The sequence below is a fragment of the Vulpes lagopus genome, chromosome 1 (genome assembly GCF_018345385.1).
Source record: "Vulpes lagopus strain Blue_001 chromosome 1, ASM1834538v1, whole genome shotgun sequence".
Classification (NCBI taxonomy): domain Eukaryota; kingdom Metazoa; phylum Chordata; class Mammalia; order Carnivora; family Canidae; genus Vulpes; species Vulpes lagopus.
Genome location: NC_054824.1, coordinates 9070049 through 9097836, shown reverse-complemented (window position 1 = coordinate 9097836; position 27788 = coordinate 9070049). Strand labels below are relative to the sequence as shown.

The 27788-nt window shown below is 47.3% G+C and overlaps 1 protein-coding gene across 2 annotated transcripts in view; it reads left to right on the top strand.

Annotated features, from left to right (window-relative positions):
• The first annotated feature begins 4386 nt into the window (after nt 1-4386).
• Nucleotides 4387-27788, top strand: part of CRYBG1 (crystallin beta-gamma domain containing 1) — a 47963-nt gene continuing 24561 nt past the window's right edge. Inside the window, exons 1-7 of one of the 2 annotated variants that reach the window (XM_041764882.1) lie at nt 4387-5069; nt 10433-12716; nt 15593-15640; nt 15726-15844; nt 17537-17702; nt 20294-20433; nt 26417-26543. In XM_041764882.1, the coding sequence (XP_041620816.1) occupies nt 4504-5069; nt 10433-12716; nt 15593-15640; nt 15726-15844; nt 17537-17702; nt 20294-20433; nt 26417-26543 (3450 nt within the window). In that variant the 5' untranslated portion in view covers nt 4387-4503. Of the gene's footprint in view, nt 5070-7064; nt 7347-10432; nt 12717-15592; nt 15641-15725; nt 15845-17536; nt 17703-20293; nt 20434-26416; nt 26544-27788 lie in introns of those variants that run through there. The other variant, XM_041764889.1, reaches the window with a different exon arrangement.

The window sequence follows — 27788 nt, the reverse complement described above, 5'->3', positions numbered from 1 at the left end:
AAGAAAAATCCCTGGCTGAAAAGAAATGCGCGTCCTATTTTAAAAAGGAATGTTTCTCAAAGATAGGACTGGGAACGTAGTTCAGATGAACGGGGCGCCTTGCCTAGAGATACGCTGGAGATGCTGGCGATGCTAGGGACCTGGCTCCTGGGGGAGGCTGCATTTTTTGTAAATGAGGACCTAGGTCTTAAAATGTACTCGGGGCTCCCATTGTCTAAGAACTATGAAATGTGCATCTGAGCCAGATGGATTGTTTCTCAGGGGTTGTTTTCTTTCTCTCTCTCTCTCTTTTTTTATTTATGATAGTCACACACACACAGAGAGAGAGAGAGAGAGAGAGAGAGGCAGAGACATAGGCAGAGGGAGAAGCAGGCTCCATGCACCCGGAGCCCGACCTGGGACTCGATCCCGGGTCTCCAGGATCGCGCCCTGGGCCAAAGGCAGGCGCCAAACCGCTGCGCCACCCAGGGATCCCAGTTGTTTTCTTTTTAAACCAACTTTATTAAGATATAATTTATAGGTAACAAATTGGACCTATTTCAAGTATACAGTTTGATGATTTTTGAAAGATAGGTACACGTGTGTGACTATCACCACAATTAAGATATAGAACGTGGCCATTACCCCCCCCAAGTACCTTGGTGCTTCTTTCCGGTCACACTGCACCCCTCCCCAACCCTCCCTACCCTCAGGCAACCACTGACCTACTTTCTGTGATTATATATTAGATTGGTATTGTCTAGAATAACATATAAATAGAACCATACAGTCCGGAACCTTTTGAGTCTGGCTTCTTTCACTTAGCACAACATTTTCTAAAGATTTCTCTGCGTCATTACACGCATCAGAAGTTCAGTCCTTTTTATTGTGGAGCAGTACTCTGTTGTATGGAGGTACCACAGTTTGTTTCACCATTCATCCTTCATGGACATCTGAGTTGTTTGCAGTTTTTGACAGTTGTGAATGAAACTGCTGTGAACGTTCATGCGTAAACAAGCAAAACCCTACAAGTCTAGGAAGCTGAGTACACAGAACAGTAGCCTGACAGGTGATAAGCTGCTGCCCTTCTCAGGGGAGGAGGAGTCAAGTGGTTGATGAGGCCCAGCTACCAAGAGCAATCGGTTTTGTGAAAGGCAGCTACAGCCAAAAATGAGAAAAATGCCAGCACTGAGCAGAGAGGAGCGCTGACCAGGCACCCTTCAACCCCATGGGAACAACGGGCTGCAACATGAGGGCAGGACAGAGCGATACACTTGGCGGTTTTCCTTTGACATGGGCTAAAACTGAGCCAACAGACTCCAACCTTTTTTTTCCCCGGCACTTCTTTAGAATATGTGTGAAAGCCTGTCCGGGCAGTGGAGACACAGTGCTGAGTTTGTCTCCGGAGTTAGAAAAACTACTGGCTGTGCAACCTTGGCCAGAGCTAAGAAACCTTGGCAAATGGGCAGTAAAAAGAGCACCTCCCTCAAGGGCTGTTGGGAAGCTTAGATGGGATTCTCTGTAAATCTCTTTGCAAGGGTCTAGCACCTTAAGAAGGGCTGAGTGCATGAATTATGTTTAAAAATCATGTAATACCTGTGACTTAGAGTTAAGAATCCAAGCATATTCCTCGGGCAGTTGGAATGTTTATTTTTCTTCTTAAGTTGCACAAGGAATTCTTCTCATATTCTTTATATAACTGTTGTAGGATTGAATTATTAATCAAAACCTGGTTAGACTTTAGAAGCGTACCAGTTCAGTCACAAAGGCTCCCAGTGGCTGCAACACCTCGCTAGTTCCCAAGCTCCCGCCAGGTGCTCCTCAAACCCAAAGGGTCACTCAGGGCTGGTCAGTAAATGTGATTCATGAGCACTTCTCAGGAGCCGATCCCGGGGGTGTAGGGCCTGCGGACAGTCTCTTCCTCTGGGCTGACTCTATCTCAGGGCTGCCCCCACCCCACGTCCTCAAAGGGTCCCCGCGGTGGAGCTGAAGGAGCTCCGGGTGGAGGCTGGGGACTTGGGTGTGATCTTGCGGCTGTTGCCCGCCTCCACCTCACCCCTTGGTCCCTCCGCTGTCCTGGCTCCCTCTCCTCCTTCCTGCCCGGGGTGACCCCACCTGGCTAGGCTGTCGCGGAGTTACGGGGAGTCACCGTGCTGGAGCTGCCTCAACCAAGGCGTGGTGGCCCCTGCACTTCCAGGCCTGTCCTGCCCGAGGCCCGCGCGGGATGCCCCGCAAAGCAAACGCAGCTGCTCGCAATTGCTTGTAGGCGTGACTCGGGAATCTCTCTGTGAACAGCTAATATTGTTTAAAAAAAAAAAAAAAACCTGCCCTGAAGGCTCGCCCTCCTTTAGGAAAGGCGCCCACTGGCAGGTCTGCTTCCGTGGGGACGTTCGAGCGCCCCGCGCTTCGGGCGCGCCAGGTGCGGGCCGCTGGGCTCCAGGCTACGGAACAGGTGCACGTTTTCCCCCTTCCCGGACCCTTCCCACGGGGGTGGGGGGCTGCCGGGGCTCCCCCCTGAAGGCCTGCGGGGCTGTCCCCCCGAGGTCGCTCCGGGGCGCTGGGGGTCCCCGGACCGAGGGGAGGATGGTCCCCCTTCCCCCAGGTACTCCCGGGTGTGCGCTCCTAGGACCTCCGCACCCGGGCGAGGCCTCTCGGGCGAGCCTCCCCCCCCCCGCAGCCGGATCACGGGGGGCCGGGGGGGGGGTGGCCATCGGGCGTCCCCGGAGCTTCTCCCATTGGGGGAGCGCAGGCCCGCCCAGGTGCTGGAGCCCTGGGTTTCTTAAAGAGTTTTCATTTGCAGTTGGACCCAGGTGGCTTCTTTTTGTTCTAGAAAAGACCGCCGGAGCTTTTTACTCGTTTTCCTTTCTTCCTACAAAAAGAAAGGGCGGTTTTTTCAAAACAAAGCAAAACTCCCCTTTTTCTTTTCTTTCTTTTTTTTTTTTTAAACTCCCCCTTCAGATACTTTGGGGGCACCTGGGTGGCTCAGTCGGGGCTGAGCGGCTGACTTGGGCTCAGGATCTGGGGTCCGGAGATGGGCCCAGTGTGGGGGCTCCGTGCTCAGCGGGGAGCCCGCTTGCCCCTCTCTGTCCCTGCCCCCCCACCGCCCCCCTCACCCCCATGCCTTCTCTCTCTCTCTCTCTCTCTAAAATAAAATCTTTAAGATACTCTCGTGCGTTTACTGCTGCCGTGTAGTCACGCGTGGCTGTTTTGAAGTTGCATCTTTATTGACGAAGGGGGCAAAAAGCAAAAGCTGGAGCGACCTGCGAACTGTTGAGTTTGTAGGCCTGAGTATTTGGACCTTCCTATTTTCCCTTTAAAACACAAGGATTCGGGCAGCCCGGGTGGCTCAGCAGTTTAGCACCTGCCTTCAGCCCAAGGCCTGATCCTGAGGACCCGGGATCGAGTCCCGCGTGGGGCTCCCTGCGTGGAGCCTGCTTCTCCCTCGGCCTGTGTCTCTGCCTCTGTGTGTGTGTGTGTGTGTGTGTGTGTCTCTAATGAATAAATAAATAAAAATATTTTTAAACAATAAATAAAACACAAGGATTATAGTTGCAGGAAATGTTATCCCAAGTAGCGCCAAGCATAGACGGCGCTTAAGAAAAATGTGACAATCCGAGTTTACTTTGCTGGGTGCATGTAGCACATGCAAAAACCACAGGTCTCTAATTTTCCAGGTGGGCTGGTCGCTACCATTTTGCTTGTCCTTCTGCCAAGTACTTACTCCTAAAGGGGGGGGGACGCAGATTCTCACCGTTTCTCCCCCCCCCACCCCCCACCCCCCACCCCTTTTGTTTTCCAGTCCAGGGCGCAACCGCCGGAGGAAAACCGACGCAAGCCGGTGTTGGGGAAGCTCGGCCACCTGTTCGCGGCCGGCAGGAGGAGGTCCGGCAGGAGCGGGGCGGAGAGCCCCACCGGCTCCCACGCCAAACCCGCGTCTCCCAAGGAGGGGGCCTCTTCCAAGCTGCCGGAAAGAGACAGCGACAAGAGCAAACCTCAGGGCGGCCAACCGAAGCGAAGGGACGCGGGCCAGGAGGGTGCCCCGCAGGAGGAGCCCCGGGCGCGGGAGCCCGGGGGGCCCTCGGACACCTGCGCGCGCGCTGCGCCCCCCGACGCCGGGCGGGCCCCGTGCTCCAGCGGACGCGGGGCGGCGGGGCCGGGGGGCCCGGGCCGTGATTCACCCCAATTAGAGCCCCGGGGGGCGGAGGGGGGGGGAGGGGGAGGGGGAGGGTCCCTCCCCGGGGCCGCCGAGCAGCTGCCCTCCCCGCTCCAGAGTCCCTCCGGGCAGGGCGCGCGGAGGCGCGGGCGGGCGGTCCCGGGGAGGGCGCCGGCGGCGAGCAGGAGGCGGTCCCGGGCGGCGGGGCCGAGGCGGGGGCGCCCCCCGGGCGTGCGGAGGCGGGCGGGGGCCCCGGAGAGCGCGCGCGGCCCGCGGTGCCGACCCCGGTGGCCTCCCCGGTGGCCTCCCCGGGCGCGGGCGAGGGCGAGGGCGCGGCCCCCGGGCCGGAGGACTGCGGCGACCCCGACGACATGGAGCGGCGGTGCGGCCGCCGGGCCGGCAGGCGGCGGAGGCCGCAGAGGTCCGCCGAGTCCCCGGGGCCCGACGCGGCGCCGCCCGACAGCGCGGGCGGGGACGGCGCGGGGGGGAGCGCGGCCTCCCCGGCGGGCCCCGACCCGGGCGTGGCCGCGGCGGCGGGCGCGGAGGCCAAGGCCGGCCCCGGGGGCAGGGGGCAGCCCCGCGGGGAGGCGGAGCGCGGCCCGGCGCCCCCCCCGCCGCCGCCCGCCGCGTCCCCCGCCAAGAGGAGGGGCCGGAGCCGAGGCCCCGAGGCCGCGCCCGCCGGGGAGCCCCCCGAGGACCGCGCGGACGGGGCGGCCCGGGTCGTGCCCCGCGAGCTCACGGTCAGGAGCGCCACGCTGCTGCCCGAGATCAGGCCGGAGCACAAGAGGGGCCTGGCCCCGGGCCACCCCGACGGCCGGGGCGAGGGCAGCCGAGGCAGAGAGCCGGGCCGGCCGGCCGCTGCCCCCGACGCCGACGGAGGGAAGCCCAGGAACCATCTCGGCGCCGGCAGGTCCACGGTGACCACGAAGGTGACCCTGTAAGTGGGGCGGGGGGGCGGGGCTGGGGGGCTGGGGCTGTCTGCAGGTGTGCACGGGGAGGGCTGGGGGGGGGCTGGGGATGTCCGCAGGTGTGCACGGGGAGGGGCTGGGGGGGCTGGGGCTGTCCGCAGGTGTGCACGGGAGGGCTGGGGGGGGGCTGGGGCTTCCGCAGGTGTGCACGGGAGGGCTGGGGGGGCTGGGGCTGTCCGCAGGTGTGCACGGGAGGGCTGGGGGGGGGGCTGGGGATGTCCGCAGGTGTGCAGGGGACGGGGCTGGGGGGCTGGGGCTGTCCGCAGGTGTGCCCGGGAGGGCTGGGGGGGGGGCTGGGGATGTCCGCAGGTGTGCACGGGAGGGCTGGGGGGGGCTGGGGCTGTCCGCAGGTGTGCACGGGAGGGCTGGGGGGGCTGGGGCTGTCCGCAGGTGTGCACGGGAGGGCTGGGGGGGGCTGGGGCTTCCGCAGGTGTGCACGGGAGGGCTGGGGGGCTGGGGCTGTCCGCAGCTGTGCACGGGGCGGGGGGTGCTAGTGGAGCTGTGGTTGTCCGCAGCTGTGCAGGGGTCTGCTGGTGGAGCTGTGGCACATCCCCCGATGTGCGGGGGACGGGGGTCTGGGGGGCGCGGGGGTCTCTGCATTCGGGGCAGATGGTCTGTGCACGAATTTTCCCCCTCCACACTGTAACTAAGACAGTGAAGCGCTGGTTAGCACAGGTTAAGAAGATGACACTTTGGGAAGCCCAGTCGGGTTGCTAATTACTGTTTTGATTAGAATATTTCAGTTTGATGGATGTAAAAATCTCCTGAGACTCAATGTTTACTCGATTGAAAGAAGACCCCTTAGCCTGATGTGAGCTAATGCTTTTTTTTTTTTTTTTTAAAGATATTATTTATTCATGAGACACCCAGAGAGAGAGGCAGAGAGACACGGGCAGAGGGAGAAGCAGGCTCCCTGCAATGAGCGAGCCCAAGGCCAGACTCAATCCCCAGATGCGGTGATCACAACCTGAGCCAAAGGCCCACGCCCACCCCCTGGGCCACCCAGGTGCCTCCTGGGCTAGTTCTTTTATTCAAAATGCACCCCCGCATTCCTGGGTAGGGCATTCTGTGCCGCAAATTTGGAAACACGGAGCAAACCGGCTTGCGTTCAGTGTGACCCTGGAGCTTTGACACCTGTGAGTCTAAGAGAACTCACAGAACTTTTTCTGGAACTCAGTGTGGCTTAAACACCCCCCCCCCCCCATTTCTCTCCTTAGAATGTTAGGGAGGTCACTGGTATTTTTGCTCCCAGGTTGAAAAGTAATTCTTGGTTATTGAAATGAAGAAAAAGCAGTGTCGGGGGGGGGGGGTTGTTAAATGAAAGGATACCATGCATTGGAAGAATCAAGCTCAACAGGCTGACTACCTACTGTTAAATTCATTGATTTTTTTTTTTTCCAAATATTTATTGAGTGACTTCTGTGCATGGATGGTATTGGGCCAGGAGCTCTGAGGGGAAACTCGCAGTGTGACTCAGTGTTTTGTCCTTGAGGAGTTTCTGGCCCATTCTGGCCTGCCAGATGCAGACAAATAACTACAGGAGGTGATGGCCCAGGGAACTGCTCGCTGGGTTGTGAGCTGTAAAGGCTGGGGAAGCGCAAAGTAGGAGAAGTCAGTTGGCTTTTTGGAGGTGAGCTTGGGCTGGGGTGCTCAACGGGGTTTGGGAAGGTGGCTGGGGTAAGGAGGGGTCTCTGTAAAGCCCCAGACCCTCTCCCCTTCCCACAGGCTCACTGCCCCACCTCCCAGGGAGCGTCTGTGAAACATGAGCATCTAAACTGCCCAAGTCCGAAAAAAAATAAAAATAAAAATATAAACTGCCCAAGTTGTTCCTACATTTATTCCTTATTGAAAGAGCCAGGATTTTCACAGCATTTTGATCTTTAAACCAAACGGGTTCATTCTATCTGAATTCTTGGAGAAGTAAGGCTCTAGAGTAGGAGGTCTGTTTGGTAAACGCGTGAGGGAGAACCTGCTTAATGAGTAATGTGAGCTACCTCACCAGCTGCCAACCTGGAGACCTTTGATAAAGTCAGCTATTTATTCTGTAACGGCTGTGTCAGAGGAGCAATCGGAGTGGGTGATGCCCATTATTTGTAGAAGGCCAGTGTGACTGCACACTCAGACCTCCTAAGTGTGAGCTTAGAGAAACGTTACTGCGGAGCTGTTTAAGGACGCCCTTACCTGCCTTACCTGCCTTCCAATCGGAGAACGCCAGTGGAAAAACCAGAAATGTTGCAAGGAGTAGGGTAAACAAACCTGGGGAGCGATCCTGCAACGAAACTCTGCAAGTCCTGTTTTCTGTGAACTAAACCACGTCTTCTTCTCTGTGCCCATCACTTTCTACCTAAAATTTCTCCTCGGCAAGGCATTTGGCCTGATTGTGTTTTCCACCAGGCCTCACGCTTGGTGAATTGGCAGTCTGTGGAAATGGGAAAACTAACTCCTTCTAGTCTTTTTCTGTTTGATGGATTTCCTTTCCGGTTTTTTTCCTCTGATGGTATTTTAAGAAGGGACGTTACCGATTATTTTTAAAAAGCAATTTGCATCTGAAGTTTTAGTGTAAATTATTTTGTATTCCCTGAAGAAGGACTGTGCAGCAGCAAGTTTCTCGATGCTGTTAGAAAAATTATGTCTTCAGTTCTGTTCCAGGTGTTGAATGTTGAGATTAACAATGGTATGTTTAGAATAAGGAGAATTTTCCTCTCCTAGCCACAGCTTTTAAGACATCAGATGATTTTTCCTTCTCCCATTATAATAAAGGCATTACACAAAGCATGAATTAGAGAAGCCTTCCTTTTAATCGGTTTGAGCTAGGTTAATTGTAGTGACTCTTGGTAGCAGAACTTAATAGCACAGAAAGTTTGGTTGTAAAACATATTTTGATCTCGGCGTAAATCTTTAATGTGCAGATGTGTTTCCTGTCCTTAAGGTAGCCTGTTGGCTAACCTGTAGTGTTTTCCATTGACATCATAAGATATACTTTGATGTTTGACTGTTCCTTGAACTGATTAGTGAGAATTTTTTTTTTTAAGATTTTATTTATTCATGAGAGACACAGAGAGAAAGAGAAGCAGAGATACAGGCAGAGGGAGAAGCAGGTTCCATGCAGGGAGCCCGATGCGGGACTTGATCCCGGGACCCTGGGATCACACCCTGGGCCGAAGGCAGACGCTAAACCCCTGAGCCTCCCAGGGATCCCCTGAGAATTTTTTAAAATGTGTATTTACTGGCATGTGAACATCCTTCATTAACTGATGGCATTTGTAAGCTCTCCATTTCGACTCCACTGGTTTTAGAATTCAGTCTTCAAGGTAGTGTAATGTATGTTAATTTTCCTTTTAAATTTAAGATATGGGCCCACCATGAGGGAGTCTGGCTATTTTGTGGAGCTATTGGGGAGAGCAGTGCCTAAGAGAAATTCATGGGAGTACATGAAATTTAGTATTTAAATCAAATTCCTAAAAATAAAAATCTAAGTTTCTAATGCTATATTTTGGAAAGACTTCTCAAGTCTTTTCAGTGTTCTCATTTTATCCAGAAGGATAAGGTGTCTCACCCAAAGTCATATTGCCTGTTCCTTCAAAAAGCCCCTCTTTCTTGAAGGCCAGTGAATCCATCTGGAGGCAGCAGTGAGATTTCTGTGCTTCTCCACTTTTCATGATCAAGGTAGCCTCCAACATTTGATCGCTTAATCTTACAGCTCTCACGATAATTCATTGACCTCTTGAATATATCAAGCTGGAAAGGACCAGATTTAGTCACTGAGGTCTGGGGAAGCAGAAGAGTAGAGTGGTCAGGAGCATAGCCTCCGAAGCCACAACCCGTGGTTTCAAATCATGGCCCTGTCCCTCACTAGGTGTATGACTTCTGGCAAATTACCTGCCTTTCCTAGGCTTCAACTTCCTCGTTGTAAAAGAGAATGTTTAAACTAGTACATTAGGCAAGCACACTGTTTCTCAAGTGTGTGTCAATCAGTGATTCTTAGTGGTTATTATCTCCTCATTTTAGAAACCACTAGATGTATGGTTTAGACATTGTGTTGTGTTTAGCTTCAGAGCCCATTCTTCTAGGAAAGCTTAAAAGTGATATATACAATAGACAAGTAGAAGTGACTTTGGTCGAGAGGAGGGTGGCTGGCCCCAGCCCTCGGTCGCTCTTGGACCCTCGGTCGCTGTTGGAGAGAACTCCAAGAATTCCTTCGGCCATCACTTGGGAAAGGTGTGGTGGGGAGAGGATCATCTCTGTTCTAAACTATCGATTTGTTTGTTTTTTCTAGATAGGAAAGGTAGTGAGTCCAGTGAGTTAACTTGACCAAGCTCACACATTAGTGTAAGAGCCAGGACCAGAGCCGGCTAATGTCAAACAGAAAGAAAACAAAGATGATTTCCAGTAGGCAGTAATAACCAAGAAATTTAGAGCCCTCGCTCTATAAAGAAGGGGAGATGCCTTTTGCCCCCCCAAAAAGGCAACAACACCAACAATTGAGTAACTGATAAGTAAATTATGGTACATCCATATGATTAAACTTTTATGCAGACATTATGAAAAATTTCAAATTTTTAGTAGCATGAAAATGTTAAAAATGTGAAAGAGAAGATTAATTTATCTTTTTTTTTAATTTATCTTTTTTTAAATATAAAATCTGAAACACTATGGAATGGAACAATTCCAATTCTGTTAAAAGTATTTTACCATGCATACAAAAAGAGTACACTAAAATGTTAACAGGGAGATTATTTGAGTGGTAGGAGTATGAGTGATTCTTCATTTTTATATTTCCCATATGATCTGTAGTGGACACACTTGTATAATCAGAGTAAAGTTATATGAAGGAAGATGAAGGGAATAAAATATTCAAAGAGGTAAATAACAGATAAATATTTTTATAATCTAGCCTTTTGAAATAATGCTTAAAAATTATGATAAAATAAAAATACACAGCTGCTGTTTGGGGAGATCATTTACATATTCAAAATAAAGGAGTACATCAAATATATAAATTCAACCTCATGTTCTTCAAGCCCTAAGCTGTCTTCTGACTTTAGTGTCAAGCACCGTGCTCACATATTAGGTACTCGATAAACTTGCTAACCTCCCACCTCTTGACTTTCTTAGCTATATAATTTTCTCATCCATCCTACAGAAGCAAAACCTCCATTAAAAATAGTTGAGTGTACTTAGGATTGTTTTAAAATAGTCTCATAAAAAAACAAATGTTACTTACCAGAGAGATGTTGGGCTTTTCATGATAATAAATGTTTCGTAGTAAATTGGTACGTTTGGCTTTTCAAAACTAGGTCAATAACTTTATCTTACTGCTTTATTTTTGCAGCCCGGCCAAGCCCAAACATGTGGAACTAAATCTTAAAACTCCTAAGAATCCTGACAGTTCGGGAAACGAGCATAATCCATTTAGCCAGCCGGTTCATAAAGGAAACACTGCCAACAAAATCTCCTTATTTGAAAACAAAAGGGCCAACAGTAGTAGCCCAAGACATGCTGATGTTCGAAGTACAAGGAACCCTCCTGCCTCCTGTAATAAAACGTTTGTTGGGAGGGCGAAGCTGAATTTAGCCAAGAAAGCCAAAGAGATGGAGCAATCTGAAAAGAAAGTAACGCCAAACAGTCACCAGAATGGTATGCTGGCAAAGGAAACCTCGACAGAATCCAAAGTTCCTGAGGAGGAGATCCCCCCAGCAGCCGGCAGCCCCAGTGCCGGGGGATCGGGGGGCCAGCCTCCCCACGGCCAAGCTCTTGGCCCCCCACTTCACCCAAGTGCTAGAGCAGAGGTGCACACAGACGCCGGCTGCCCTCCCGAAGCAGTGGTCGCAGCTCTGAATCCTGTCGAGGACCACGAGGCCTCAGGAGAGGATGACTCAAAGGCCGCAGGGAGCAAAAGACTTGCACTTGAAAGTATGACTGATCCAGCACAGGACATTCCCGCCATTCTTGACACCAAAGAGCCCCCCCCACCGGCCGCACCAAAGCCACAGGATACGTTATCTGACTCACAGCCCCCAGCTGAGTCATCTAACGGGCCTTCTCCCTCCCAGCCTGCACCCAAAGGCGCATGTGTTCGAGCTCCCATAAGCAGTCTCCCACGAACTGATCTAAAAGCGTCAGAAAACCATAACGGCTGTGTTCTGCCCCCGTCACATAAGAACGATGGGACGGTGCAGCCCTCCAAGCTCGGAGGAGGAGGAGGGGCAGCAGCGAGGCCGCCTCCGTCCGCAGAGCACGGCCCGGAGGCCGTGGGGCCCGAGTGCCCAAACACGGTCCTTGTCCACGTCCGGTCTTTCATGCTCCCCGTGGAGAGCACCCACGATGCAGGCGCCCAGGTCATCTCCGAGGGCCCCGAAGTCAGAGGAGCCCAGCTGCCAAGTTGTCAGAACGATCCACTCGAAGTGGTTTCTGTCGCCAGCTGTGCTCCCCCGAAAGAGGAAGGCCCGGGCCGCGAGGGCACGGCGCCCAAACCCGGCCGTCGCAGCGAGGAACCCGCAGCCGAAGCTGGCCCCCAAGTCACGCTTCCAGCATCCGGGGAGCACCTGCGACCTGCGACCCTGCAGGGCGACCCCAGCGCGGGCAGCCCCCCGGGCGGCGCTCCAGGGCCCCGGGCGAGTGCGGCGAGCGGCCCGGACAGCCCTGCCAGCCTCGGGAGCGGCGCCGCGGGGGGCGACGACAGCCTGCTGGACTCTTCTTCCGACATGGAGAAGTTCACTGAAATCATCAAAAACATGGACAGCACAGCCTGTGTGCCCCAGAAGAAGAAGAAGGCCAGGGTGCCCAGCTGCCCCGCCCCTCCCTTTGTCATGCCGCCCATCCACGAGGACCACCTGGAAAAGGTGTTAGATCCCAACGTGTTCACCTGTGGCTTGGGGAAGAAAAAGGACAGCCCCCCAGAACGGTCACCGGCCCTGCACTTGATGCAGAGTCTTTACACAAAATCCAACCTGAGGACCAAACGCACGTCCACGGAGCAGAGCGTCCCCTTCGGGTCGTCGGTCCCGGCCCCGGACGGGAAGGCTGAGCCTCCCACGGGCCCCGAGACTGAGGACAAAGAGAACAGAGATGTCCCAAGCGGCGGCGTGAAGAGATCGAGGCTGGAGAAAAGCGCGCTCTTCTCCAGCATGTTGCCTTCAGCCCAAGACAGAGTCTTTTCTCCGTCGGTGACGTCGGTGAGCACCATGAGCACGTGCTTCGGCGCTGCCCGGAGCAGCGGTTCTCTTGCTCGGCCTCCGAGGCCCGGGGCAGAGGGCGCCCCGCCCTGCCGGGCAGACCAGGAGCGGCCCAGCCTCCCACCCGGCAGCCTCAAGGTCTTCGGCTTCGAGGCGACAAATGCATCCCTCTCGGGTCTGAAAAGTCCAGGCTACATGGAGAAATACCTGCCCAGGGAGGAGACCAAAGAAGATCCGGGGTCGCGGAGCAACGGACACCTGCCCGAAGCCAAACTGTCCGAGTTTCCTAAACCGAAGACCGGCAGCGATCGCGCCGAGAGCGTCCTGAAGTCGAGCCTGCCCAACCCCGGACACAGCGACGCGGACTTCATGGGTCTCTTCAAATCCAGCCGGTTCGACCCAAACGTGTCTTTTTCTGCAATGTCATTGTCAGATGCAACCGTGAGTAGCCACGCGTTACCATTTGTTGGGTGGGTTTGTAAAACGAGAGGAGAGAGGGACGGTGAGCGGATCGTGTTGTTTTAAGTGGCGGTGCGTGCGATGGTCTCTGGTCCTCTGTCACGCTGCAGTCCCACTATGTGTACAAAGAACTGGGGGCCAAGAAGAGAGGTACTAGGATTTCTGTCCCCAAGGTATTGCTACTCTCGTGGGGAAAATAGGCTCTAAGTATCTTAAGGTGTTGTAACCTGAAAGGTGTAGGTAAGCTACCTTGTCTCTACAGACAAGGTTCTTTTTTTCTTTTTTTCTTACCTAGTTCTGGGTGAGAATGCCCAACGCTCTACTTAGCATTTTGAAGATTTGTAAAGCTGCTTCATTTATTCAGAAAAGCCCCGCCAAGAAATCTTGTTCCTAACCCTTCTCTTACGACGTGTAAGATCCACTTTCTTTCCCTAAGTAACGAGGTGATTATCCCCTGGAACTCGGGAAGTAATTTCTCTTTATTTGGAAGTTTCATCAGGGAAACACTTTTTCCTACAAAGCTGCTGGGGGGCATAGAGAGTTTTGGTCCACCTCGGATCTTTCCTTGAATATCGTAGCGAGGGCAGCGAAATAGGGTTTTGAAGGACGGTTATGATTTCTCTATCTTCTCTTATCTGGCTTCCAGAGGTTGTTTCTTTTTAGGGAGTTTTTGGCGTGAATTTTGTGGCTTTCTGTTACGGGGCTCGATACTCAAGTGGAGGGAGGAAACTGAGGCGGGCAGAAAGTAAGTTCTGGAGGGCAGCTCCGCTAGCCCCGAAAAAAGGAGTGGACGGACCCATGTATTCCTGTTGCCCACACTGTGGACCGGGCTGTCAGGCAAGTGTAGACCATCATGCGGCGCAGCGTAGTCCGTCAGAAAATCCCGTGCCCTCTTCCTCATTTACTCAGACACTGCAGTGTGTTTCCGTTTGTTGCGTGGGCTCTTGCTCAAGCCTAGCGTAGGATATAATTTTGGAAGCTCTTTCAAAATGCACGGGTGGGTGTCCAGCAGAAGCTCAGATCCCCTTTTTCAAAACTTTTCAAACTTTTGGTCTCAAGACACCTTTGTTAATTAAAAACTACTGAGGACCCCAGGGGGCTTTTGTTTACATGGGTTATGCCTATTGAACAAATTTATTATGTCAGAAATTAACACTAAGAAAAACTTAAAGCGTGAGAACACAGGAGCACGCCCTCCATTAACCATCAGAGCAATGATGTCATCACACGTCCTGGACTGTCTGGAAAAGTCTGTTGCACGCTTGTGAGGGAGGGAATGAAAAAGGAAAATACCCTCTTCTTATCATGAGAACAGTTTTGACCTCGTTGACTTCCTGGAAGGTTCTTGGGGATCGTCCAGGGGACCTAGGACCACACTTTGAGAACCACTGCTGTAAACAAACAACACTGAATCAGCCCATAGCACTCAGAAATCATAAGATTTTTAAGTATTCCTCTCAAGCACAGAATTTCCACTGGTCTACTTGCCATTCAGTACAGCCTTATTTTCTCTCTCTCTCTCTTTTTTTTTTTATTATTTTCTCTTTTTAAATCATTCTTAGATCATTTCTCTTACTTGACAGCAATCTGATGAGTCTGACAACAAAATACACAGTTTCCCTAGGGAATCCCTTGAAAAATCGAGCCAAATGGAGTAAAAAGGAGAGACAAAGTGTTTTCTACTTTCTCTCTAGGTCTTTTTATGTTTAAATTTTTGTTGGTTTGTTGTTTTCTTAGGTCTTGGGCTTTGTTTACTCTATAGCTATTCTGTCTTTATCATCTTACCTGAATTTTGTTTTAAATTTCAGGCCCTTTTTTCAGCTTATCCACTTCTAAATAAGCACATATATAAATAAGTAGATGCCATTTTGATTTTTAGTAATGTTTCTAGTGAGGCCTTTCTGTGATCTTGGACATACTGTGCTATGGTTTGGTGCGAGAGTGATTAGATCAAAGGCAGTCCTTAGAATAAGCATCCTGGTCAGCATTGGAAGTAGTCCGTGTTTTATAATATTTTTTTCATGTGTGATTACTGTTTTTATTATCTTACGCATTTCTGGTTCTACTGGTCTCGTCAGATGTTCTTGAAAATGATTAGGTTGGGAGCCATACAAAAATGTATTTTGTCCACCAAGAAGGGAGAATCAAGTATACAATGTGCAATGTCTGTTGTGATATATTCCATAAACACCCCTTTACTGAGACTAATACTTATGTGATGGTCAGATGTTACAATGAAAAGATAATATTTATAGTTTCAGACAAGGTGGGCCTATGAACACACGAAATTGATGCAGCTCCTTCTAGATCCATGATTAATACTTTATAGTTTCTCTTTACTTGACGTTATACAGAGATCATTTGACTTAAAATTTCTTTGCTGGATTCTTACTCTGTGAACTGATGTAAAAAATAGTTCCAACCCTTGGGCCCTGAAGTTTTCTAGATTAGTGGATATATTCCAAGCATTTAAACGAGGAGAAATAGAGGGGTGGCTGGGTGGCTCAGTTGGTTAAGTGTCGGACTCTTGATTTTGGCTCAGGTCACGATCTCAGGGTGGTGAGATGGAGCCCCGTATCCCTCGTATCCCTCTCTCCTCCTCTCTGTAAAAACAGACAAACAAATGAGGAGAAATTAAAATGCCACATTTAGTTAGAGGACCCAAACCACTCTTGATTTAGTACTGTAGACTCAAAGAGAGCTTTAACATAGCTTTGGCACAGATCAAGGCAGATTGTTTCAAAATTGATATACATTGTGAGGCAAATAAATATGATCTTAAAGGATCGTGAGCAGAGAAACTCCAGAGATTGTTACACAGAGTTTAATTTGTTGTGTTTTTGTTCATCTGATTACAGACACTTAGAGGAAGTCTTACAAATAAAATCAATCCCCGACCCGGAAAGGTAAGATGATGTTCTGTTTCTAGGCCAGCTTTTATTTTGGTCTGATAACGTTCAACCATGTGCTTCCACTTTTGTTTTCTTGTAGGTAGTGATCTACAGGGACCCGGATGTCTCTGAGGAGTGCATTGAAATTTTCAGTGACATTGAAGATTGCAGCTCTTGGAGCCTCTCTCCGGTGGTAATCATCAAGGTCGTCAGAGGATGGTAAGAATGGTGCTTTGGGTTCCTGACTTAGAGGGTTTGTGGTTTACGTTTTTAATTACCTTTTTGGTCTTCAGAACTTATTTAAAATTATGCCTTTAGTAATGGAAAGGGCAGAAAATCCTACTCTTAGTGAGTATTACCAGAAATTCATCTCTAAGAAATTATAATTTTTAACCATGCTTCTACTTTATAGAGGCGATGCCTGTTTGTTTATGCTAGAAAAGTCAGGCAAGTGCAGCAGTACAACTGTCTTTTTCCCATGTAACCCCACATCACACTGGCTGGCCCTACTGAACAGCAGAGTCCATACTAACACTTCTGGTTTATGAATTTTCAGTGAGGTTGGAAAGAATTGCACGAGTCATGTTTGTAGAATTTTAAATGGTTTTTAAGAAAAGACAAATTGTGACTAACCTAAAATTTATTTCCCAACTTTTTAGCAACTGATGGTTTTGATAAAGAACCTGGTGAAAAAATTATTTACCAGGTTGACAGCTTCTAGGAAATACACAGGAAGTTGAATTAAGAAAAGACATTTTTAATAAATCACTTATCTGGCATAAAGGCTTATCTTTGATACCTTCTTCTTTGAAATAAAGAAGGTCGGGCTTTAAAATTTGTGGTTTAGAAAATTAGTAAGGTTTTTTTTTTTCCCATTTGATTAAATATGCAGCATCTTTCCTGTTAGGTTTTAGATATTTTAACATTTTTCTATATCTTCAGCACATTCATTACAAAAATATAATGAGCTTGGGCTCTTAAATTTGGAGACCAAAAATAACACTAAAACCAAATTTTATATAAATTTATAAATATAAATTTTCTCATATAATAGTGCTTTTTTTTCCCAACTTTTGTTAACTTTTCTCTTAAAAGCATAAGCATCTGGGCAGCCCGGGTGGCTCCTCGGTTTAGCGCTCCCTTCAGACCAGGGCCTGATCCTGGAGACCAGGGATCGAGTCCCATGTCAGGCTCCCTGCATGGAGCCTGCCTGTGTCTCTGCCTCTCTCTCTTTCTGTGTCTCTCATGAATACATAAATAAAATCTTAAAGAAAAAATAGTGTAAGCATCTAAGAACAGCATTGTCATGTATTAACAGATTTTTTTTTACTGTTTGGATGTTTTTTGTTGGGAAGGATATTTTTATTTTTATTTTATTTATTTTGGGGGGGGAAGGATATTTTTAAAATATTCTCCATTAACATGCATATAGTACTTTATATCAATATGTCCATTGATATGGCTCTAAAATATAGGTAAAATGCCCCCCAGAAGTGTTTTCTACATGTACAAGGAGAAAAAAGAATTCTAGAAAAAGTCCATTCATCTGATGTATTAGTATTTACAACTGTTCACCAACTGAGTTCTATAGAACATTAGTGACTCTACGATGTTCGAATGGATAGCCAAAATTTCTTTAAGATCCTGATACAGTTTTTGGATTTGCAGAGGCTTAATTGTGCCCAGTAAATTAAGTCTTAGAATTTATACACTTAATTATTACTAGAGAATTGGCCACAGTATATATATAATAATTGGTCACAATAGATAGATAGATAGAGAGAGAGAGAGAGAGAGAGAAGGAGAGGGAGAGAGGACAGAGGCAGGGAAAGGCTATTAGCTAGAATATTTGAATCATCAAAACCTTTCTCACCAACACCAGCTAATAGTTTCGCTGTGTTTTACTCTTAGTTGGATTTTGTATGAGAAACCAAATTTTGAAGGGCACTCCATCCCCTTAGAAGAAGGAGAATTGGAACTCTCTGGTCTCTGGGGTATAGAAGATATTTTGGAAGGAAACGAGGAAGCAGAGTCCACTAAGCCTGTGGTGATTGGTTCAATCAGACATGTGGTCCAGGTAGGTTATGGGAAAACCCAGGATGATTGATTTGTTTACCAAATATTTATTGAATGCCAGGGATGATTCTTTCTTTGAGAGAAAAGTTCATTTTATGAAATAAGTGGGGAAAAATACCGATTGGTGCTCTATAAATATATTTTCTATCACTTAAGTGTTCATACACTTGAATTCAAAAAGGAACATTCTAACTGATGGGTCATTTTTTTCATAACAAATCTTGAAGGTTAATTTCTCACTCTTGTCCCGCTTCCCCATCTCCAAATGTATTTTACTTAATAACTTGATTTGGATGAATTCTATGTGAACAGATTTTTCTTCTACTTACTTTTTTTTTTGGTTGCTGTGTGAGTTCTGATTACCTTGAGTGGCTTATAGGAGCTCCATGATGGAAAAAATAAATAATCCCCAAATAATTCAGTTGCAAGTCAACTCTGGGGTTTCGTGTGGGTTTCAGAAGAGTGGATACTTGAGGCCACCTTAGAGATTGGCTAAAATTTCTTGGTCCCTTATTTGTTGATGAGGAAGTTGTGTCAATCTTTCTTCCTGGCACTGGGGATTTGATGATTCTTTACTTTTAAAAATGTAGTTAATGGTATCTTCCAATTGGAAGATTAAAACCCTATTTGTGTAACAGAGATGGGTGTTTGGGTATAATAGGGAGATTAAGATGTTGTAAAATGAGAATGAGTAAGAGTGAGTAACAGTTTTTGGCAGAGGAAAATGCCACTTGATTCTTAAGTCAATATTTCTGACTTCAGTGACTTCAGTGATCATTGGGATTCCAAATGATTTATCTTTCAATAGTTTTAAGTAGATAATGTGATAAATCTTAAGGAAGATGCGAGGAACCTTGTTTAAAAACATCATAGTCAGTGGGATAATTTACCTGCACTTTTTATTTATTGCTCAAATAATATTGGTAATAAAGCAGTGTTTAAACATATCCCAATCCACCATCATGAGATATCCTTTCTTAATTTTTTGAAACCTCTGCTCCATCTTGGCCATAGCCCAGTCTGCTTTTTTTCTGTAGTTATAATCATGATAATCATGATAATCTCGGGGTTACGAGTTCAAGCCCCACGTTGGGATCTACTACTCAAGGGAGAAACAAAACAAAAAACTGTAGTTCTCAATCCTTTTTCTCTCTCCCTACCCTTTTCCCTGAAGATCCTTTGATCAGCATCTCTCAGTGACGTGCAACTGTATCAGATTCTGGTGGGTGGGGATTTAGATGCACTCAGGAGGAGTAGGGTAAGGAAAGTGAAGCATATTGGTAAAGAGAGGCCTCCTGTTTTGTCCAGTAACCGCCACCTTAATGTCATTAATGCTTTTGATGTTACTACATGGTTTGGGGTTTCCCAAATCATTTATTTTACCTTCTTTCCATGGAACTTAATATTGCCTCCAGATGCTTTGCTATTTCAAATAATGCTGTATGAGCATTTTTTGGGGTGCATTTCATTGTTTATAAATTGCTGATTTATTTGGGGTGAATTTTTCTGAATGGTGTCATGTTAAAGAATAGGGACATTTTTAATGTTTTTTGATACATTATGATTTTTTTTTTACAGATTATGGTTGCTTGAACCATGAACACACATGACAACATATTTAGGAAGGTCACCTTTTTAGTTCATTAAATTTATTTCTTTTGGTAATGTTTGCGAGCCTCCCATAAACCAATGTTTATGGTGTCATTTCTTCTGTATCTCAGTTCACTTAGCTCAGCAAGATTAAAGTTCAATATATGTTCTATTAGCACTTAGGCACTGAGCCAGGAGAGGCCTTTTGAAGAGTGCTTGGTGGGCAGGATGTGCAGGGCGTGGTACACTGACCATAGTACAGAGATTTGTAAATCGTCCTAAATTTCTATCATTGCTTTAACAACTTAGACCAAACCAATTTCATAGAGGTTTGGTCATAGTCAAGGAGAGTTACCACAGGGGGTTTATGGACACAAAATAGCAACTGAGGAGGGCCCCCAGTGCGGCCCCTCTATGGACTATAGAGCCTCTGGACTTGGATGGTCATGTCCAAGTAAACCAGCTAAAACTCCAGTCACCAAGGAAGGCCAACAGTTTTTTTCAGTGAGGATGAGGGAAATAAATATGTTCCAGAACTCTAATTAAATGCATTTCTGGGGATTTTTGCTTGAATGTAACACTGAGCTATATGGCTAAAGTAACATGGCTGCCCTGCAAGGCCACATATTATTGAGTCATGGGTGAAAACAGGGAAGGGATGAATGGCAGGTGCTCTGTGAAATGCATCATGTGTATATTCAAATTTATTTTAGAAAAAAATTTAGTTATTTGAAAAAAAAAAAAAAGAGGGGACACCTGGTTGACTCAGTGGTTGAGTGCCTGCCTTCGGCTCAGGCCGTGATCCTGGAGTCCCAGGATCGAGTCCCACGTCGGGCCCCCTGCATGGAGCCTGCTTCTCTCTCTGCCCTCTCTCTCTCTCTCTCTGTGTCTCTCATGAATAAATAAATAAATAAAATCTTTTGAAAAAAGATAATGAGCTTATTGTAAAGTACATGGCATCATTTTTATTTTATATGTATACTTTTTTTTTTCTTTCTTCAGGATTACAGAGTTAGTCAGATTGACTTATTTACAGAACCAGAAGGGTTAGGACTCCTAAATTCTTACTTTGATGACACTGAAGAGATGCAAGGGTTTGGTATAATGCAGAAGACTTGTTCCATTAAAGTACATTGGGGCACGTAAGTATTTCGTTTTAAATACAATATTAATGAAGCCTTTTGGTGAGTGTACTACTAGAAAGACTTAAGATACTCTGATCTGTTGTCCTACTAAGTAGTTCTTGACTAAAAGAGGTTGTTGTTGTTTCATTAAGGGCCGTAAAATTCTGACTGTTTTGTACCTGTGTGACCGTGATTCAGTTCTCTTATAAACAATAACGATTTCTTGGGGGAAGTGCCAGGGAGGAAAAAAACCTGCACGTTTACTGTTGGGATTTCCTTATCTCAGAGGAACCTGATTCATTCGGAGCTGAGTTACAGCTTTTACTTACCTTCATGGTAATTCAAAGGAGGTAATTCAGAGCATGTGTTCCTGATATAACAGGAGGGCTGGAGGCCAGCACACATGGTACTTTCCTTCCTTGAACATTTTCACACAATGCTGTCTAGAGCCCCTCAGATGTTGGTTTCATAAATCACAGGAAACTGCAAGAGTATTTTGAAGGAAGTGGGAATATCTCAGATAGGGGAAATTAGAACAGGGAGTGCGGGTGGCGGTCCTGGGTAAGGTAGTCTCTGAAGGGGAGCACACAGCCCAGATCGCGTGAAAGATACCCACTGCCATACAAGGAAAACACACTGAAGCTTTTTTTTTTTTTTTTTTGAAGCTTATCTTTCATTGAAAATCTCCTCCTTTTAAGATTTCTGTGTGTGTGTGTTTTCTATTAAATTCATAATATATTCAGTCATAATATATATCATTTATAAACATATATTCAGGGAAGGCTCAAAAGTTTTTGTCGATGGGATATGCATAAGATAACGCCTATGTAATGTGTCAGATGGCAAATACTACAGGAAACGTGCGTTGGAGAGAGGAGCAGTGGTAGTGCCATTTTGAATAGGATGGTCAGGGAGGTGTCTGTTGACATTTTAAGTGGAGGCCCAGAGGAAGTGAGGGAATCAGCCTTGGGGAGGCCTGGGTGGGGAGGGTCAGGGGGCGAGTCACTGGCAGGAAGCGATTGCAAAGCCCTGCTGGGCGGGTTTGGGGAACTGTCAGGAGGTCAAGGTGGCTAAGCAGTGAGCTGGGAGGACCGGAATGGGAGAGAGGCCTCATGTTAGGCCTTGGGAGCGATGTTAGATTACTCCACGTTACATGGGTGATCATGGGAGGATTTTGATCTAACTTGTGCTTTTGAGAGCTCACTCTGGCTACTATGTAGAAAACAGATTGTAAAGAGGCAAGGGTGGAAACAAGCCAGTTGAGAGGCAAGTGCAATTGTATAGGCAAGAGGTTTTAAGGGCTTAGAAGGTGCGGGTGGGAAGCGGTCAGATTCTGGATACATTTTCCTAGTAGAACTGTCAACATTTGCTGACAGACTGTATGTGAGGTGTGAGGGGCTGAGCTCTATCTAGGGTTTGGGCCCCCAGCATTTATTGGGATGGAGAAAACAGGAGTTCGGCATTAGAGAGGGAAAGTTGGACATGCCAACTGTACATTCAAGTGAGAGGACACGAAGGCAACCAGAGTTCAGGAGGGAAGCTGGAGATAGAAATTCAGGAGTCATCGGCCTGGAGAAGGTATTTAAAGCCTGCACTGCACAGATCTCAAAGGCAGTACAGGAGCTGTCTGAGCCCTGGGCATGTTTATTTTTGGCAGTTGGGAAGAAAAGGAGGAGTCTAAACAAAGAAAAGAGCTTCATCTCTTGCTGCCTTTAATTATTTTTTTCACATCAAAGAGATGTGTATATCTCATTTCTCAAAGTATTCATATTAAGTTGAGAATTACCACTTTCTTTGGAAAAGAATGAAATTGTCGTCTGCTATATGTTCATCTTGGTGCCTGGAAGGTTTCATGACTCAGGCTTGGGCTCTGTTGAAGCTTAATGAGTTACACCGAAGTAATATTTCTTACCTTTAAAGTTACTTTAACTCGTCTCACAGTGGGTTGTCACAAACCTGTGGTGGTGTCCAATTTATGATGGCTTGCATGGCAATGGACATCTTTTTTTTCCTGGTCATCATTTCTGTTGCCATTAGGGTAATAGAAAACTGCTTTGGATGTCAGTTCAAAGTTGGGGTCCTTGAACTTGGTTGGTCGGCCTTGGGAATGGTCACTAGTATTTTTATAGATCTGCCGGGGGAGTCTTGCTGGGTTGGGAGAATTCAAGTGATAGTAAACACCTGTGCTCACTTTGCTTCTAATGGTGCACTGGTGCCCTGAACCAGTAGAGAGAAGTCTTTGCTTGTGAGGGACTTCCTTAGATTCCATTAGGAGATTTGTTCCAGGGCCCATTTACTGTGGGTTAAACTCTCTTACACGTACACAAAATAAGGGTATGGCTTGTCAAATTCTTAACTTGGAAACATGAGTAATTTCTAAAATTTTCTTTCAGAAATTCTTTTCTATCGAGTGTAATTTGTTTTTAAACTTCTGTTTTAAGACCTGGCTAATACTATACCCATCCTCCTGGAGGTGAGGGTATACCTTTTGGTGGTGGTGGTGTGTGTGGGGGTATATTTCTAATAAAAACAAAGAATTTTAGAACTTTAAAGGGAGCATAAAGAACATGTGTTTAAGGAAGACTGGCTTTAGTCGTTTTCTCGGGGTTAGGATTAGTTGTTAGCAGAACAGGTACTCGAATGCCGGTGTTCTGAAGTCAGGGGATAGTTTTAATAGCCAAATATCCTTTGATCAATTTTACTGTGAAGTATTTGATATACACAGAAGATGATATACATGTGTGAGTTATGAAGCCTGGTAGTAAGACCCATCCCCGTGTGGCCACCACCTGACTTAGGACCTCACCATTACCAGCACTGCCACAGCACCCTGCGTGGCCCAGCCTGAGCCCAGCCCCCTGACTCCTCCACACACGTAGCCTCTCTCTGGAGTTCTGTGTTATTCTCATACCCTTCTTTTATAGTTCTGTCCCTGCAATATTTTAGGTCGGCTGTCATAGGGAATATGCCACAATCTGGTTTTGTCTCTGAGTGTTTCCTGATATCATTTAACTTGTTCCCGTATTGCCTGGATTTTCTGTATTGTATGGGTTAGGACTAGAGGCATGATGAGATGCAGATGTGGGAAGGACCCTTCTTAAGGGTAATGCTACATATTCATGTTGCATAAAAGGTGGCATGTGCTAACCAGCTTCCCATTAACCATAACTGAGTTTGGTTGCTTGGTTAAATTGGTGCTTCTTACAACTCTCCACCCTAAAGGGACATTTTTCCCCCTTTGAGATTCATAGCTCCCCCTCTTCAGAATAACCTCAAAGTTGGCATATACATATTCAATCTTTTGAACATCCAGTTGGTTTCTGTAAAGAGCCAGCATTCATACGTAGCCATTTCTGGAGAGTAAGACTGAGGATCCAGCTGGAAATACTGTGGGTGTTTTTTGTTTCTTTAAGAACAAGTGAACAAGACCAATTTTTCTTGTGTGGCTAGAAGGTATTTCTAAAAGAATAATCACAAAATATTTTTTTCACAAAATATTTTTAATCAATATATGGATAACCATTGTAAACATACAAATGGCTATTATTGAAATAATAACATTTTTAGACAATTTTTTTTAAAAAAGCTCACACTTTATAGTTATACTTTATACACTTTATAGTTTAATAATCATGTAGGTAAAAGCTCATTACCTAAGTACATGGGAAAATATGAGCACCTTTAGAGACTGAAATAAAACTGCCTGAAGATAGTTTCCCCCTTTCCTGCTGGCCTCATGAATAATGTAGTTTGTTGGAATAGAACTTAGGAAGAATGAATCATGCTGTGTATGAGTTTTCAGATTCCAAAGTCCACCCAACATTGATAAGTGTGGGTTTGAGCTTCCCCACAGGCCTTTCTTGCTCACCCAGGACGCTGTCTTTTCCGCTGTGTCAGTTTGTGTTCACTTTTCTGACAGATTCCCCCTTTACCCCAATTTACCTTCCTTCCAGAAATGCTACATGACTAAATCACATGCTGCAAGAAACGTGTTCAGTAGCAGATGAATAAACGCCCTCAACTCAGACTGTAGAAGGGAAGACCTCCTGAAGGGGTCCTGTGCTCAGCGACACCTCCGGTTATCATAAGCACTTGCTTAGGCTGCTGAGTTTACAGAAAGTTCCACCCATTTACTTGTGAGGACTCAGACCCCAAGGCCCTTGGTAGCCTAATAGCACCATTTCTGATGAAATGCCGCTGTTTAGTTAGGGTGTGGAGTCCATGCGTGGTGTTCCTGGGAGAGCTTTGAGCTCTAAAAAATGTGTAACGCATCCCTACCTGTGATGCCTTGGATGTAGGGAAGTTTAAAGAACCCCCTTAGCCTCTGTTTTCTTGTGGTTTAGGGCATTGCAGTGCCTTTTTTTTAAAGATAAGCCTCCCCCCCACACACACCTTAATTTTTTATTGAAGTCTATGTAATAATATTTGTAAAAAAAGTGGTGCAAGACAAATCGTAAGCATATACCCTGAGTGAACTTTCGAAGTGTAAACATCATCTAGATCAAGAAAGAGAACATTACCAGTATCTCAGAAGCTTCCTCCTGCCATCCTCTTACCCCCGATACAACTATTACCCTGACTTCTAACCATGTGGATTAATTAGTTTTGATCACCCACACATACACCACTCTGTCAACGTGTGTGTGTGTGTGTGTGTGTGTGTTGAGGGGTCTTCAGTAGGATTTCGAGCGTCAATCCCTGTATAATTAGTGAGTGTAGAGAAGCAACTGATTTATCCAAGGACGTCTTTAACAAAAACCCATCACCCAGAATGTGCGTTGGGCCAAAACTGGGAACCAGAAGAAGGCAAAGAGGGAGAATCGAGCTCATTTTGCTGGTAACAAATGTGATTTACAGCCACTCTCTTCTTGGCGCCGTGTTCTGGGGAAGGTGGACTTCTCCGGCTAGTACGCTAGTGAGGTACCAGGGAATGGGAGAGGAGGAGTGATCACCATCCTTGTGAACGAAGGGGGCGCGTTACTACCTCCCGTACAGGAAAAGTCCCATCTCCACCACCTCGCCTTCCCCAGAATTCTCCCCGGAACTAAGAAATTACAAGACTGCTAAAGAGGCAGTTCTAACTGGCTTGATTCTCTGGTTTCCTGGTTTCTAGCACATTAAAGGAAGGTGGGGCTTCTGGTTCTCTGACCACAGCAGAAGTGACAGCTGACAAGCCTGATAAAAGGGTGTGGTATTGAAAAGCCGTAAAAATCAGATGCAAGAACTCGAAAAGCTTTTGGGCCTGGGAACAAGCAGCCCTCCCGCCCTGCAGAGCCCCCAGGACACCACTGTGCATTGTCACTCTCCTGGTGATGATCCTAAGTCATTGTAAAAAGCGTAAATTATGTGCACTTTCTGGCATGACAAAAACTGCTACCAAAAACCGGTTAGGAGCCTGGCTCGGGGGCAGCGGGGCTCAGCCCAGCACCTGGTACTTGCAGCTGTGTGGCCCTGGGCAACTTACTCAGCCTCATCCGTAAAACGGGGACAGTAGTGTCCCTTCCTCATAGCACCGTTGTGTGCGTTGGATCAGATTCCAGGTGCATTCCGTGTACGCTCTGGGTAGATGCTACCGGTTAGTAGTTTTGGGCCCTGTGACAAATGAATAGGTGAAACATCCGGTTCTGTGGTTACAAATGACATGTCGCCTCTTAAAACAAGGCTCGAGTTTCCTAGCCAGGGCCTCTCTACGTCCGTACGGGGCCACAGAATAGCTACTGCTCTTACTGGGAGTGATAGAGACATTTACGCTTTGAAGCAGCGAATAACAGACATTGAAGTAACAGGACAAAACCATAAGGAAACAGGTAAAAGGTCAAGAGGAGGAGGAGCAGATAATGGCCTCTTCCTCCGTGAACCTAACGTTGCTCTGGTGTCCGAGCGTAGGCGAACACGGCCCCGACACACGTCATCCCGTTCTTTTCCTTTCCCCTCAGTGGGGTCCTGCGGGCCCTGGAAACAAATGATGAGTCCTCTCTCTTCTCTCTTGGTTCTTATCTAGGTGGCTCATTTATGAAGAACCTGGATTTCAGGGTGTGCCTTTTGTCCTGGAACCTGGTGAATACCCCGACTTATCCTTCTGGGATACAGAAGAGGCGTATATTGGGTCCATGCGGCCTCTGAAAATGGTAAAAATGAAATCTAACACAAGGTTCCGGGGGTCTGATTCTTGGTCAGGTTGACCCTGAGAATTCACAGGCTGTGACTTCGAAGCAATAAAACCGACTTTTTTTTTTTTTTTTTTTTAAGAACACAGCTCTGTAGTAGCCAGAACCTTCCACTAGACGGAAGTAATAGGAAGGATAGCTTGCTGGACGCTCTAGATGAAAACCTGGGGCTAAGCCCAGGTTCTCTGCGTTCGGGGCACTCCTGGCCTTGCAGAGCCGTGGGCAGGCGCACAAAGCTCCAGCCCAGCGGTGGCTTAGGAAGTGAAGACAGTGAAGAATTAAACCTTTGTGGAAAACTCTGGAAGGACAGATGACATCCACCTTGGAGGTGATGTGACCCAGAAGGGCCATGATTAGGAGAGCTTCATGCTCAATCAAGTTGGGTCTTAGAAAGCAAGCAGGACCGTGTTAGATGGAGATGTGGGGAGGGTTCTGCGTGAACCCGGGCGCAGCTGGGGAAGGGCAGGGCAGGCTGGGCACCAGCCCAGTCGTGGCGACCAGAGGCAAGGGTGGACGGCAGCTTTGGGGGCTCCGGGGCTGGATGTCCAAACATCGTCCTCCCCGGTGTCTGCCTTAGAAAGGAGCCTGTACTCGCCCGACCCTATCCCTGTCTTTTGTCTTATTCTTTCTACCTCTTCTGCTAAACCCGAAGCCTTGGGAGGATCCAGGCTGCACCTGTCTCGTCCTCCGCGTTGAGCACGGTGCGTGCCACGTGGTAGTAGGTGCTCACTGACTACCCCGGGCACAAGTGAGGCTCTTGTCCCAAACATGTTTTTGAAATTGCACTTTGCGGTTGTCTTCTAGAGTTAGTTTGAATCAAATTAGAAAGTCACGGAGGTAATTTTTATCTTAATTTTAGCCCCCCTGCCAAAGCCTGTGGTTTAGTTACCTCCGTGTTTGCGGGTCCTCATGCAAAAATCATTTGCACTATAAATGACTTTTTCATTATAAATGATTTGTTTCTAAAATTCACTTTCAAAGAACAAAGTTTAGTTTTGGGAATATATGAAAGAATTGTCCCAGCTTTTGAAGGCTGTTTGAAATAACTTACAAAACTGTGACGTTTATGGCATTGGAAAAGGATGCTTTGGAAAAGGGTGCTTAGTGGTCTCCTCCTCACCCCCAATCCACAGCAGACACCTTCCAAGACCCTCAGTGGGCTCCTGAAATCACAGATGGCACGAAACCCTATATATACTAGGTCTT